At 41.8% G+C, this 15,765-nt stretch overlaps 1 protein-coding gene across 1 annotated transcript; it reads right to left on the reverse strand.

Moving 5' to 3' along the window:
* Positions 1-323: 323 nt before the first annotated feature.
* Positions 324-10,991, reverse strand: trappc14 (trafficking protein particle complex subunit 14). Its single transcript, XM_054601344.1, has 12 exons — positions 10,384-10,991; positions 9,908-9,991; positions 9,688-9,823; positions 9,235-9,321; positions 8,964-9,084; positions 7,957-8,104; positions 6,945-7,006; positions 6,656-6,828; positions 4,616-4,758; positions 4,315-4,520; positions 4,057-4,221; positions 324-3,236 (listed from the first exon to the last, which is right to left on the reverse strand). The coding sequence occupies exons 1-12, from the start codon at positions 10,858-10,860 to the stop codon at positions 3,233-3,235; spliced, it is 1,806 nt and encodes a 601-aa protein (XP_054457319.1). The 5' UTR covers positions 10,861-10,991; the 3' UTR covers positions 324-3,232.
* Between the last annotated feature and the right edge of the window lie 4,774 nt (positions 10,992-15,765).

The raw sequence follows: 15,765 nt of genomic DNA on the forward strand, positions 1-15,765 counted from the left end.
TGAATTGTCATAGTAGTAGTCGGGTAACAGTATAAAGTAGCAGAAAATACAAATACTCAAGAACTCTAAATTGTACATAAATACATACTTGAGTAAACATACTTTAACCCCTGATAGACTGAATTGAAACTCTCTATTGCTGTTGGGCTGTTCATAAGGTGATTCCTTTCTGTTAATATTTGTAAAATGATGATGAAAGATGTTCTTTAATACACTCAAACTCATCAAATAGCAAAAATACTTTTGAAACTGAAACCAATGACTTTGAATCAGCAACAACAGAATGACAACATACTAATAAATATTAATATCACCCTGCAGTACTTTATTTGCCAAAAAAGTGGGCAGAAAACAGGAGATTCCAAACATGTTACACCACAATGAGCTTCCTCGCTCACAGACTGTGTTCCTCCCCAACGGCTCCAATGTTTGAAAGGAAGATCCACAGAGGAACGGAATAAAAGGCACATTGAGACAAAGAACAGCAGCAGCTGTGTTCAGCCAGACTCAGTAGAAGGCAACTCATTCTGCTACTACATTTCCAGTGTACAAAAACAAGTCGCACTCGTAAAATTCCACCCGTTGTCCCACATTCTACGACCTCGGAGTAAACATTTTGATGTTCGCTGTGAACAGTGTCACCATTCGCATACAGGGGTCAATAATAGGTCTGTAATGTGTAGGAGCTTTAACACTGGGATGGCCCCCTACGGATATTCACTTAAAAGAAAAAGTATCCGCTGAGTTACAGACTTCTCGTTCCTGATGTAAATCAATGGGGATAAAGTCTTTTTGGGCCCCAGGGCATCACGTGACCGATCCGGAAGTTGTCATTCCAGCATTTGGCCGCTACGTCAAATTTGCTTCACAGCCCGGAGCTCTTCCTGGCGGCTAGGTTCAAAACTCTTAGAAGATCATAAGACTTTTTATTGACCCTTTGTTTTTTTTCTGGTGCCACCTCCATCTCAAAGACCCCCTTCACCATAACTTTGGTCCATGACAAATCAAAGTAGGACATTTGTCAACAGTCGAACAATTCAAGTTTCCAATAATACATGAATAATTACTTCTCTGTCAGTTTTCCAGTCATTAGATGTAACACATCTTTCAAGTAAATTAATCTGAACAAATAAAGAAACTCAAAGAATTGTCTCAAAACATGTTCCTCATTTTCTCCCCAAACATCCTAAAAAAATAAAAATAATGTTAAAATGATCAGCCTTTTTTAAAAGCTTAATGGCTCCTCAATGGAATGCTCTAAATGTGGATTCAGAACTGTAATAGAAAGTGGATGTAAACACAAAGTGCTGGCTCTAGACAGCATTAATCCCATAACAAGCTCTCAGAGCAGATGAACCCTGTTCCCACTGCAGACATGAGATGTGAGATGAGGTGCACAATATTCATTATACACGCCTCATTGTTCAGGTTTTAATTTCTGGACAACGCTGTGAAAGGTTGTTGGACCGTGGAGTGTATACGAGGGATCAAATAAAAGACAAAAACAAAAATTGAAAACCTGAACATTAGCAATAAATACACATCATTAAGACAAGTACATTTAAATAAATCAGCCAGTGAAAAGACTTCTGCTAATCAAGCTAATTTAAATTCCATCCTCTTTTAAAATAGACCAATGGAGGTCAACCTGAGAGCATTCACTTCCAGTATGAGTTGAAATGCAGCTCTCATCCAGTGTTAACCTTTAACATACTTTTTTTGTAACCTTTAAACCATCAATATTAATTGTAATAACTGACACACTTCCCTCACTAGCAAACAATTAAAGCCTGGACTGTTCCGGATTGACAGATTATCAGATTATTGTCAACAAAACCTAAAAGCTGGTACTCGTTAGAGGGTTTGTGTTGAACAAAGAATAAAGAGGTTTTAGTCAAAACCACCTGAGTGAAACTTCTGTCTCATCTTCTGTCTCCCTATTTGCCGTCATACTCAGAATCAGATGTAGCAGGTCAATATTAATTTGACATCTGTGTTTTAAAGCACAGAAAAAGTTTGATAACATGTTTATCTTCACGCAAACACTGGAAGCAGGGGAAACTCATAGCCCAGCTCTGTCTTAGCGACACGTTGTATCATGTTTATTAAATGGCTGCAGCAGCTATTGTTGGAACTAATGTTGACCAACGATGGCTGGGTTACAACCAAAGGGCAACCACTGGTTCTGAAAAGTGAAGCCAATGCGGAAGTATCTTAAACTTGCATTCCTTCTAATGTCCATCAGGGGGCGACTCCTCTGGTTGTATAGAAGTCTATGAGAAAATGACTCTACTTCTCTCTTGATTCATTCCCTCAGTAAACATTGTAAACATGAGTTTATGGTCTCAATCTCTAGTTTCAAGTCTTTTTCAATACAGCATGATGTTCATTTAGTAAATTATGGTCCATTAAGAGTCAAATAGACCATAAAGCAGGGTATGCTTTAGGGCGGGCTCAATGTGATTGACAGGTCGCTACCAGGGCATTGTTCAGCGCTTGGTCATATCAAAAGACACCCTAAGGAGTTGGCCGTCAATTAGTACATTTATTATTAGCATGTTTTTTTGCTAGCCATATTTAGCATCACAATGAATATCACAGTTAATGTGAATAAAGAATGAACCTTGCTATGCGTGCTAGCTAGGTGGCCATAGCTTTAGATGTTACATTAGTGTTTGTTATGCGAACAGTACCTGGCCCCGCCGGGCCTCACTCTCCTTCTTTGAGACTGTTAGGAGGTCTTTGTGTGCAGCTTTTATCAGATCTCACTGATAGTTTGACGGCAAAAAAATGTTGGGATGTTACTTTAACTGAGGAAATCTAAACTACTGGATCTATACAGCTTTATCTGTGTACCCAGGCCTGGCCCAAACAGGCAATCTGGGGTTTCCTGATTATATTTCCTTATTACATAAAACATTTCAACATACTAGTAACTATGAATATCAACAAAATCACAGAGGCATAAGGAAGTAAATGAAAATAACCCACTGAGTGAAATGGAATGTATGCTAAAAGGATGTGTAAAAACAATAATTGAAATGATGAACCAATGAAATGAAGAATTGTTGTGGACAGCAGCATTGCTCCATCACCTCACTCTCTGACCAATCACCACTCCTCTCTGCTCCTCCGTCCGACTCTCCATCAACATCTTGTAGTCTTCAGCCAGAGAAGGCTGGACACAGGGACCAATCACTGTGCTTCTTCATTCAAAACCCTCCTCTCCAGGTCATCTGAGGAGAAACAGGAGTTTTCAGTTTTCTGTCCACACAAGCAGTATGTGTTTCTAAAGCATAGTGTGTCCAAACATGGAATAAGTGGTACATTTTACACAGATGGCTGTATCTGCCTCATTGGCTTTAAACAGTCCCACTATGAACAAAAGCCAATTTCTCACACAGTATTTCCAGCATAACTGAGCATTCTACATATGTATGTGTATGTGCAAATAACCTCGTGGAAAAACACTTGTATATTTGCATAGCTGCCCTCTCACAATCACAAACATGCAGATTCTCCATAAGAAGGAACTGCCTGTTCACTGTCACACAAATTTACCCTGTTCTATTAAAGGCTAGGTAACTTTGTGAATGTTTCAATGCTAGAGGTGATAGGACACCTTAGTCTACATACTGTTACAAAAGAAAATGTATATTTTTCCCACAATACCTTCCTTTGAGAAATGCGTTTCTTACTAGACTGTTTTATGATTAAAAAAAAGGAAGTCAAAGTTGGTTGAAAAGATGGCAACAAGACAATTGAAGACGGCCCCTTGGTTTTGGATTTTCATATTCGTTTTTGAATTGGCATCATTTTGTTTCTCCTGATGGAAATGTTTTGGTTTAGTTATGTACTTTACTACAATTTATTGAGGTTATTATACATTTAATCCAGATCCTTATAAAGCCTGGTTTTACATAAGCTTAACCAATTTCAACGCACTCCTCCATACTTTGAATGCACTCACTAAATGTAAAGAACTCCTCCTGTAATTAGACTTCAGTAATGGAGAGCTCATAATACCATTTAAAAGTGTTAAAGCCGTTTTCTTACCTGCTGTGTGTCTCTTGGAACGGTCCCAGCACTAACACCTTACACTCTCTCTTGGCTATTTTGTCCAGTGAGATGAGGGCGTGGTCGGTGGGCGGGGGCAGGCCTCTACCCTTTGGGGTTCCTACGGGAGGGGTGGCGGCCCGGTGCACCATCACGCTGCCTGACCTGGAGCCAGCAGATTATAAGACAGTAATGTGTAGGTCTGTCTGTAAATGTCAGCATTATGTTACAAACACAGCTGGCTAAAATCCTCCGTACCTGACGTGGTTGGACCTGGACGGCTGCTGGTGGGAGAAGCTCTGAGATCGGCCCGGGCCGTGTCTCTCCAGCAGCTCTCTGGCTGTGGGGCCGAATGATGATGGTGATGACGACGTAGGGCTGTTCCTCATCGGCGACCGAGGCTCCACGGGGGGAGTGGACACCAAGGCTGTGAACTGGAGCTTCAGTTTCATGTTCTGGCTCAACTACGGTGGTGATGGGCGAGACGGGAGTGTCACTGGGTTAATTTTAGTCAGTTAACTGATTACTGTTTGAATTCATTGAGAGAACCACGCAGTACCTCAAAGAGTCCAGTCCTGAGGATCTGGAAGGCCACGGTGAAGGAGAGGGTGGAGCCCTTCCTGCACTGTCCCAGGTTGTTGAGGGGAGACTGGCACACCACTGCCGGGTGGGCCTTGTGATCCTGCTGGCCTCCTCTGTCAGCTGATTAATGGATGGATGGAGGTAGAGAACAAGTGGCGGGGGAAAGGAGGGAGAAAGAGATTATTATTATTATTATAAGTAGTCTTATAATATGAATCATTTATGTCATATACATTGAATGTGTTGTATCTCTGTTATGCTGTTCATTCTGTACACATGACATCTATTGCATTCTGTCCATCCTGGGAGAAGGATCCCTCCTCTGTCGTTCTCCCATAGGTTTCTTCCTTTTTCTCCCTGTTAAAGGGATTTTTTAGGGGAGTTTTTCCTGTGCCGATGTGAGGGAAGGACAGAGGATGTCGCATGTGTACAGATTGTAAAGCCCTCTGAGGCAAATTTGTAATTTGTGATTCTGGGCTATACAAAATAAACTCAATTGAATTAGAATAAAAAAAAGAAGCCGGATGACACAAAGGAAGCTTTGCTACTTTTGCTTCCCGACTGATAAGAGTCACTTGATGAAATACATCAGGTAAAAAAATTACATTTGTGTATTTATATAGCCAAGTTACCTAGCTAGCTAGCTAGCAGGCCAAGGTTACGGCCGTGTTGGTGACTCACATTGGGTGAGAGATAGTAGACGGTAGTTCACTGATCAGTTTCACACAAAACTAAATAATACTACAACAACTCCATGACAAACGGAGACTTTTTTTTAAAGTGCAAAATTGTCTTTTAATTTGACCAAAAATCATGTGTAATTCATGGCACAATTGAGATGGAATAAAAAAATATATATATATTCGTCTCTCACCATTGGCTACTGTACATATGGTTTCCCATGGGGAAAACCGGAATGGGGTGGGGCTTCGCCTTTATAGAAAGTAGGGGGGTCTAGCAGAACCAAATTGGTCAGGGGTCTAGCTAGTCTCTGTCAGGGGTCCAGATATGGATCTAGTGCCCACCCACACAGATATCACACCAGTTTGAACACTGCAGCGTTTCTATACCTCACTTTACTGTTGGTTTTCATTATTGCTGGCTTTCACCTGACACACCCACCCAACACGTGTCGGAGGCTGCTGCCAAATGTTACCAAGCTGACTGCACATCTGGACATTGACCCGGTGATCACAGCTGGATCGGGACGTCTGACTTTATCTCACACCAATGCAGCAATGCAGACAGCGTGTCGCTCCCCAGCTCTAATGGATCTCACATGCCTTGAATCATTACACTATGAGTGAAGTATTTCATAAGTATTACGTAAGTTTCACTCCAAATGTCCATTTGTATTTCTTCTTAAATATATGTTAATGTTTGTTTTTTGAGCATCGTTTAAAGCAAACTAGGATCCCTCTACTCAACAGGCTGTAGTGGTTTGATTTAAGTCAGTCATCACCAATCATCTCTGTTGACATATTTTGGATAACTCGTTTTGGTCCCTTTTGCAAAGTATGAAACAATATGTATCATTAAATTGCAGTGAAGCTCGGAGTACTGCCAAATATATATCAATCAACAACTTCCGGTGCTGGAAAATGAAGCGGAAGTGCCAAAAACTGCAGTTCCTAGAAAAAAACACTAAAGGAGTGGACCGAAGCAGTTAAGAGCTGTCCACTTGGGAAGATGTCAGGTGTTAATAGGGCCTGATGTTGATCCAAGATTTAAAATACAAGGATGTCGCTCACTGTTCGGCAACAACAGGGGGTGATTATGGCTGCAATGATCACAGGGGTGGGGTGGAAAATTCACTGACATAAGCACTTGGGACGTGGTGAACCTGTCTGTGTCATGCAATGCTCGTTTTCATAACACACTCCAATGTAGATTTATATGATCTCCTTTTTTTAAAGCACAATCCATCCACGATGCTGCCACTTTTGTCTCTCTATCATATTTTCTGATGGGTAATAAAGCAGGCTGGGACCGTGCAGCAGTAAAGTCCGCTACTCACCATCCGAATTCCAGATCAGACGGACGGTCAGGAAGTCCTGCAGGTTGTTAAGCAGGGTGTATTTCACCCAGAAGTGCTCTGAAGGCCTGACCGCGCGGGGACAGGAAGCTGTCATCACCAGCAAAGGACGGTCCAAGGAGATACTGGGCAACAAGTAACAACTGGAGATGTATCTGGAGGGCAGAGCAAACTAGTATTCAAATTACCCGTTAAATAGATCAGTTTCACAGCAGATATTTGACTCGTCAGAGCAGGAAAAGCACAAGTGGAACACAAGAGGATCAGTTACCTTGTTAAAGGCAGTGTTGGAGTGTACCACTGTAACACAGCCACCAACTGGACCTCCAACCCCTACAGACATGTACAAACAATAACAGTATAAGAACAGATGATAAACTAGAACTATTAAAAACACACTGGGTGTTTATTTACGTCATTCACGTGTGTGTGTGTGTGTGTGTGTGTGTGTGTGTGTGTGTGTGTGTGTGTGTGTGTGTGTGTGTGTGTTCATCACCATGAACACACACACACTAGTTTATTGTGGCTCAATCCCACAAACACTGTCCTGCTGCCACACAAACACTCACTAAAGCAACAAATGTGGATTAAAAAACACTTTCCATTGTTTTCTAAATGTCTTTTAGACAGAGCCGCAAACTAAATTCCATGGATCTCTTTTGTATTGGTGACTTTTCAGTGCCTGGCCGAATAGCACTAGGAAGAAACAAGGAGATATTTTATTTAAATTTGAATTACTTTTGGGGAATTTGGTTGACTTGACCTTTAAATTAATCTGAAACATGTGAACAGAGGCAGATTATTTCTTAGTTTTACAGTTCTACAAAAAGAAAAACGCAAACAACCGCCTGTTCTGTTTTCATTATTAGGCCGACAAACCGTTGACCCCTTTTTATTAACTTAGTTCTGTGCTAATAATCCACTTGACACGGCAAAAAATAATCTTGTGATTCCAGACAGAATTTTTTTTACTTTTGCCATAAAGCATAAAAATGTACAGATAACTTATTTGATGCTGAACTAATCCAGGAGCATGGATGCTTTGTCCCCTATGATTTCACCGTATAAACTTCTGTTAGCAACAGCAACATCTTACTGCTGTGTGATGACACAGCTATTTAATAAAGTCAAAGAAAAGAAGCCCACATCCTACTTTGGTTTGGTCGCAGAGTCTCTGAAATCACTCACAAATAAAAAAACTCTGAAGAGATTAAAGTCTTTGTTTGGGTGCATCATTGTTTACAGTTGGTAGTGTTGAGTTTGCCTCCGCCGTGTCTTCTCACCTCGCTGGAGTCCTCCTCCGCTTTGTCTTGTAGCTGCAGCTGGAACAGGAAGTTCTGCTCCTCCAGGGCGCTGAGGGTGCTGGGTAAGCGTGACGAATCGCCGTTCATCCGATGGAAAGACGCCACAGTGACCTCGGCTGATTGGTGGCTTTAGGGGGAAGTGGAAACAAAATAAGTATTTGTTCAGAGACCAACACACACTTCCTGATTTGACTACATGACAGTACAGTATATTCTGCAGGACATAACAACAACTCTAAATAGATGTGTACATCTTCATTGTGGTGTGCTGAACTAGCATAACAGGCGGCCATTGCAGAGCTAGCAGCTTGTGAGGCTGTACTCCTAACATGATCAGCACAGCAATGCTAGCTAGTATGATGTTCACCATTTCAGACTAGCATATTAGCATGCTAGCATTTGCTTATTAGCACTAAAAGAAGGCTGAGGCTGATGGGAACATCATTACTTTGGTCATAAACCAAAGTTTTGAACAGATTGAAACTGTCTATGATGTGGATGCATTAGGGCTGAGAATGTATGTTTTACTCAGCCAGCCACACTGAAAACAAATACGGTCAATGTCAACTGTTTTAGAGAAACAAAGGTTATAAATATAATAAGCCAAAAACTAAGTTTGTGAATTTAATCAAATAAAAGATTCTTCAGCTCAGAGCTTCTTGTCTACCTCTCACATCAATCTTCACTTTACAATATATTGACTGCATATAAAATCAAGCCTCCAGTGAAAACGGACTGGATTACCCGCCAGCCCCACTTGACGCAAATAAATGATAAACTAAATATGATTGGGGCAGAAGTTCAGAGCTATAAGACAGTGGGGAAGTGGTTTGTGCTGCAGCAGGGATTTGGGAAGTTCCTAACGCTGTTTTGAAACTATTCAATAATAATGTGTTTTGGCGTGGCTCAGGATTACCAGCCCTACTTAGCTGCTGTGAACCTGAGCAATATGCTTTTATATCTGAGAGTACACATTAAGAGCTTACCAGACGTTGTCGACTATGAGAACCGAGCCGTCTGGCATCATGGGGAGGTAGGACGAGTTATAGTTAGGAAGGATCTTCACATCTCTGACACACAGCTCATCCTGAGAGCTGCAGTTCAACACTGAGGAGAGACAAGGGGAGGAGGAGAGACTCAAGGAGTGTATCTTTATAGATCTGTGTGTGTGTGTGTGTGTGTGTGTGTGTGTGTGTGTGTGTGTGTGTGTGTGTGTGTGTGTGTGTGTGTGTGTGTGTGTGTGTGCTGATGTTCTACCTTTGAGGACAGTCAGGTGTTTTCCGGAGACGGCCATGTGCTGACATTGGACACTGGGAGGTGGAAGAACATTCAGGATGGTGCTGACTGAAAACGGAAACAGGACCCAGACACCACAGTTAAAACAGGTGTTCAGCAATCAGAGAAAAAAATCAATAATTATGAGATTAAAGCGGTACATTTATTAGGGAAAAAAAGTTGATATTCTTAGAGCAAAGTGGTACATTTATGAGGAAAAACATGGATATTCTCATATTAGATTGGTAAATGTAAGAGAAAATGTAGATGTGGTAAATTAATAAAACTTATGACAACAAATCTTGAATATTCAAAAATTACATTAAAAATAAACACATCGCTTCACTTTGCATGGTTGAATCAACTCGTCACACCCCGGGCTCCACAGCTCGCCGTGTCTCATGTCTGGCATTGAGAGAAACAGAGTGTGTGTACCCTGAGCCCTGAAGGTGCTGAGGTCCTGCCTGAAGGTGTGCATCGGACTCCGGAGCTGCAGAAGAGTCAGGTAGCCGTGTTCCCTCACCTCCCAATTCTCCTCCTCCTCCTCCTGCCTCCACACGGTCACTATGATCTGAGGAGGAAAAATCAGGAGGAAATGTTACCACAAACGGAACATGAACAAACATTTGGTCAAACCCTGCGTGTGTATGCAGACCTTGGCTTTCCGTGTGTTGACCGGCAGCTTATCCAAAGAGACGCTGAGACGGAAGATAACCTGGTCCTCCAGCACCAGAGCAGCCTGCAGGAGGACAAGCAGAGGACCAGATGTTGAGAGATTAAAGACAGACAGTTTATTTTGGTGACGATATGTGGTCGTAAATAAGCATACAGATAGTTGGCAAACAAGTCTAATGATCAAATCAAACAGAAGAATGCAGGTCAGTGTAAAAAGGAAGTGTATGAATGGCTTTGATTTGGTTTCCCCTCACCTCAGGAAATATATAGTTACTTCCTGTTAGTCTGAAGGGAGATCAGATTAATGAGAGGTGATGGCAGTGAGCTTAAAAGTTATCCCAAATGTCCTCCACACATGTACAAGTCGTTGTTTGCCTTTAACACATACTTTAGATGGTAAATACAGTGATAGAACCTTCCCTTATATCTTAACCACTCGTTCATTATCCGTCTTACCTTCACCGGTTCCGTCCCAGACTGTCGCCTGCCACTGGCCGAGCTGTTGTGAACGAGATGCGGGCTGCACTGTCTGAAAGTCCGGCTGCTCTCCGGTCGTTCTCCTCCAGACTCCCTGTCCCCGGGCTCCTCTTCCCCGCCGTCCTCGCTGTCGGTGCTCTGGAGGTCCGGCTGGTGCTCGCCGCCGGGTCTCTGCTCGCGGCTCTCGGCGACGCACGCGCTCGCCAGAGCAGACAGAGAGCCCGCCAGCTCCTTCCAAGGTAAAACGCCGGAGCTGTCATCCCTCCTCCCCGCCGTGTTCCGGGACCGCAGGACCAGCAGGAACTGGACGACCTCCCCGAGGTAGACGTGGTTGCGCCGCGGAAGAGTCGCGTAGTCCGCCGGGTTGGACAGACTGGATATTGGAGCGGCAGGGAAATACATGAAGTACTCGCATTGTGATGCCATCACTTCTACTGTAAAGTTACGAACTGACATACAATGGTGACCATCTGCCGCGGTGTAAACAGCGCGAGCTGAAGTGCCACGGTCTGTTCATGTATGGTAAAAAAAACACCGTATGCCAGTGTTAAATTAAACCATCTGACTAAAACAGTCTCATACTTTCACTAGGGCAAACAACAGGATTAAAGAAATCCCTAAGCCATTGATAGCCATCTTCGCCGTTGAGCTTCCGTAGCAATACAAACAACAGGCCGGCCAATCGAAAACAGAACTTTTTCCAGACCGAACTAATCAATCACCAGACGCCATAACACAGAGCTGAGCCCCGATTAACCAACAAGAGAACTGAGCACAGTGCAGATAGAGTACAGTGAGTGTTAAACACAACTAAACCATAATTTAACAAAAATACACCGATAAGATAAAACAGCAAAGACAAAAAAACACAGTCAGACCAGGCCTTAAAGTGGTATTGTTGTATTACCGCTGGTGGAACTCTATTCTACTCTATTCTTGAGCGAAAGTACTAATATTGCAATGCTTAGGGAAAAAAACAGAATTCAAAACATATATTTATAACATATTTGTATGACTGGCTAAATTCAGCTTCATTGTGACAGTTTTTTGTAATTCTTTAACTTGTGATCACGTTCTTTCATCAATTCAAAAGAAAACCCAACATGTGATACATTTCTGTATTCCTCAGGGTGTCTTCTTTCCTTATGTGAAGAAATTAAGTGTACATGATGTATTTTTGTTACAAAGCATGTCTCACCATATTTTGGTAGCTGACACAAAACTATTTTCAAGGGACATTTTAGATAATTTGGGACACACAATTTCATCAGCCGGCCCCTATGTACCCTATCGGGATGTGCTTTTCCACTCTCCCTTGCAGTCTCTCCCCCAATCTGGCTTAGTTTAGCACACTAGCTATTGAAGTCCATTCATAAACATCAGTGTAGTAGACTAAAAAAAAGTAGTTTCCTCTGAGAATAAATTTAAAGAATAAAGTCACATGAGAAGCCTAGAAAAAAAATCAAGGAGATGTTTTAGTGGAGTCAAATAAATTTTGCTTTTATTCGGTACAGGAAAAAACCCCGGATGCACACAAAGAGCGTGATCTAGCACAAGTTTCACCCCCCAAAAAGAAACAAAATAAGAAAACATTTTCAAGTAAGATCCAAGCCCAAGTACATTGTTGCTTTCTGAATGTACCACTGCCCCATCCAGTAACAGCTTGAGAGCATATCAGATCAATAAAGTGTTTCCTGTCAGCGATAACCCAAAACAGTGTTGTGGGAGTTATAGCACAGCGGAAGCTGCTCAGAGGAAGTGGTAGAAGACGGATCCCGCTGTGCAGCAGACCTCTGCAGGCTGAGATGGACACAATATGTGCCTTTTACTCAGTGTAACATACATGTTCAATGTGAAAATTTTTATCAGAGAAGAAGCAAGAAATTAATTTACAGTATCATATCATTAAAAAAATCAAGGGGAAATGGAATGGAAGAATAAAAACAAATCTTAACTGTATGTGGACCAGACAGGCATGAAAATCAAGCAAGGTTTTCATTTGCTGCGGCCTATCAGCAGAGAGTTTATTTGTGTAACTGTTGAGATGTGTGTTCACAGCACGAACGGGAAACTTAATGTACTCACCAATGAAAATTTCCAAAAAGAATTGTGACGGAACATCTCAATTAATAATAATAATAATTAAGAGAAAACAATTTCAAGATCCTTATCACTCAAATACGAGTTAAAAGACATTATAATTATACAGACTAGATTATGTGGTTACGGATCCTTTTTAAGGATATCTGGAGTCTGGATGAGAAAAAAAACAAATCACATCTGAAATAATCAAATGAAAGTTCAGTGTGATGAATTGTTATTTTCTAATTACACTCGACTCTACGATTACATTTTGTAAAAGACTAGCATGATAAAAACCCCTTTAGAATCAGGCGAAATCAATAAATGATAAAACTGAATTATGAGTCAAACATAATTACCGAGTGGCATATGGGCGAGTGGAGCATCAGCATCAGTAACAGATTCCATAACACAGTGGCAGAATACACCCTTCCCCTCCTCATCACTTAACCTACTAACCCTCATAAATACAGTATGTACAAAATGGCAATTATAATAATAAATACAGAAGGACGTTGCTTTAAAGCCCTGCTCCATAATAAGACTGCATCCTAAGGCGTGAAACAAAGCATGTCTTGTTTCTGTTCTGTGCGTTGGCGTTCATTTGACAGTGGCAGTCCCTACTAGACGGTGAAAAAAAATGATTCCCCCCTCAGTTAGGAATAATAGTCACAATTATATAACGTACATGTTATGTTTTCAGGCACAGTCCTCCTCGGCCGAGCTGTAACGTTAGCTAGCGAGCGATGCTAGCTAAACTAGCGTTATTGAGGGTAGATGCATGCTTCTGGCGCACTGGGTGTAGTTCGGCTGAAAAAATTGATTCTACATGAAACTGCTCACTACAAGGACTGTGGATTATCTTAAATTACCGGGTCATGGTTTCTGGAAGGAGACGTTGCTGTAGAGTTTTTCAAATTTATTTTTCTTTGAACAACACAAGCTGACTGGCATCTAGTTCCGTTATATTGGAGGGAAGGCAGACATCTCTCCAACAATCTGAAACTCACACCAAAACTTGGGGTGAACTGTCCCTTAAGTATTTTATTTTTACTCTTAAATATGAATATCCGTATAGGCCTCAAGGAGTAGCTATTCAAAAAAATATGTGAAGATGGGAAGAATGTTTCAAGTACAAATTCACCAGATGATAGCTGATATTCTCATACATTTTTGAGTTGGGGAAAAATAATACAAATGCTCTGACAAAACAAAGGTTCCTTCTATTAAATTCAATAGTAATGGTGTAATACAGCTTCCTGTCATCGGTGACAGCACTGAACACTGCTGAGCAGCACTTCAGTCCGTGAGAGAGGAAGAAACACCAGCGGCATTTCTGATTTGCTGGGTTTGTATTAACTTTCATAGAGGAGACCTCACTGGGTCCGAGTCATTTGTCCCACATCACATTTTATTAGCTATAGAAACAGTGGTGCGGGAGGCAGCCGTGCAGCACTGTGATACACAGTGTGAGGCTCTATATCCCACATAAAGGCCACTGAAATGATGGATTATATCACTGAAGTTGAACTATAGATTAAAGTGGAATAAATAGAAACCAATGTTAGCCTGGAAGGTGGGAACACAGACAAACACAGGTAGGTCCCTTTTCATTTGAAATCCTAGTGAATTCTTTATTTCCTCAGTGTCTAAAGGAAGCTGAACAACAAAACCTCCTATTCACGGGAGGAAACAGAGGAGGCAGCCATGACAACACAATGCAGTGCACCCAATCCCCCCTCTGCTGTAAGGTGACACCATTCACACGCTCTGCCGTTCAGTAGAACACTCTTTGTTTGGGACTAATAGCATCAATCAGTCAAATGTCTAACTGGAGTGCCAACAAACTGCAAGTTTACTGCACCTCAACAAAAAAAATATATATATATGTGAATGCCATGAAGAATGCTCAGTTCTGATTGGTCAGAGCGTGTGTATTATTTTCAGACATCAGCACTCTAATTTAATACTCTTTTTAATCTGCTGCAGCTCCTCAAAACCGTTACGCCTCTTCCAACGCAATAATTCACTTTAAAGAGCCAAAATATGAATAAACAATATTTTATATTGTGATCTGGCATACAGCCACAGGACATCCTGAACGTGCAGAATATTTTTCTCTTAATATCATTCTCAAATGGCATGACTTTCATCATTGTGACAGGAATCACTGTGTTGACGGCAGATAGTGGAAACCGCAGTAGACTCGCTTTGAAGTGCTCTGACTGTCATACAGAGACCACAGTCGCATTGGGTTTCCTGCATCATCTGACAGCCAGCTTAGCGACTGCCGGTACTGGAGAACAGCTGCCACCACACACTGAGCTTCAAAATGTCCCTATTTGTGTTCTTGTATTGATTAACTTCAGAAAACGATCGCACAGAAACGGGAGCTTGACTTGATTTTGAATGCTAATGTGTAACCCACTTTGGTTTAAGGAACCGTGAATCTCTTCAGAGCCTCCTTGATATTTTGTACACCCGGTTCAGACCAAAGACGAGTTGGAACTTGCAACTTGCGACGTTGTGAAACCAGAAGTTTACACTGTGACCAGACCGGATCGTTCCTTCTGATCCCATCCCCGTGCCCACGTGCACAATAAGTGCGCCAAGTGAGCCCGGCCACGGGATTCTGGCTTCGCCGCTGGGTTCAGGAGCCCGCTGCTTTTTAAGTTTGGTTACAGCAGAGATCCCGTAACATTTGCCGTTGTCAGCAGACCAGCGATCCCGCACCAGATATGACAATGAACGCAGAAATTAGCAAGGCCAATAAAACACCCAAAAACTATTTTTATGAGGAATGGGCAACAGAGGGTTTGTTTAGTGGCGCACATACACAAAAAACACACTGTCTATGGCAGGGTTTTAATAGGGGCTATGACTGAAAAGTTATCAAAGGACCATAAAAGTAATACAGAAGTTATGTCTGCTATTGGCGATGTACAACTTGGTCTTTCTAGCTGTAAGAGGCTTTTAGTTAATTTAGTTCAATAAGCTTTCAGAGGGAAAAAGGACCTCTAGACCCCCGGTCTAGATAAAGTTATCACTTATAAACTAGCGTGTGAAACATTTCAACAGCGGGAGTCTCAGTTGGCAGAGAGAAAGGACTTGGTGGACGAAGACGGATGGAACTGACACAGCTGCTCCTCCAACACACTGATGATGATCATCTCTTTCCTCCGTCCAAAACCTTAATTTCCATTTCAGCCAGCTGACAGTTTGTAACTGACTTGACCGGCTGACTTGACTACGAGCTGATTGGCTGTTGAAACGTTTTAA

This window comes from Anoplopoma fimbria, chromosome 7 (genome assembly GCF_027596085.1).
Source record: "Anoplopoma fimbria isolate UVic2021 breed Golden Eagle Sablefish chromosome 7, Afim_UVic_2022, whole genome shotgun sequence".
NCBI classification, from domain to species: Eukaryota; Metazoa; Chordata; class Actinopteri; order Perciformes; family Anoplopomatidae; genus Anoplopoma; species Anoplopoma fimbria.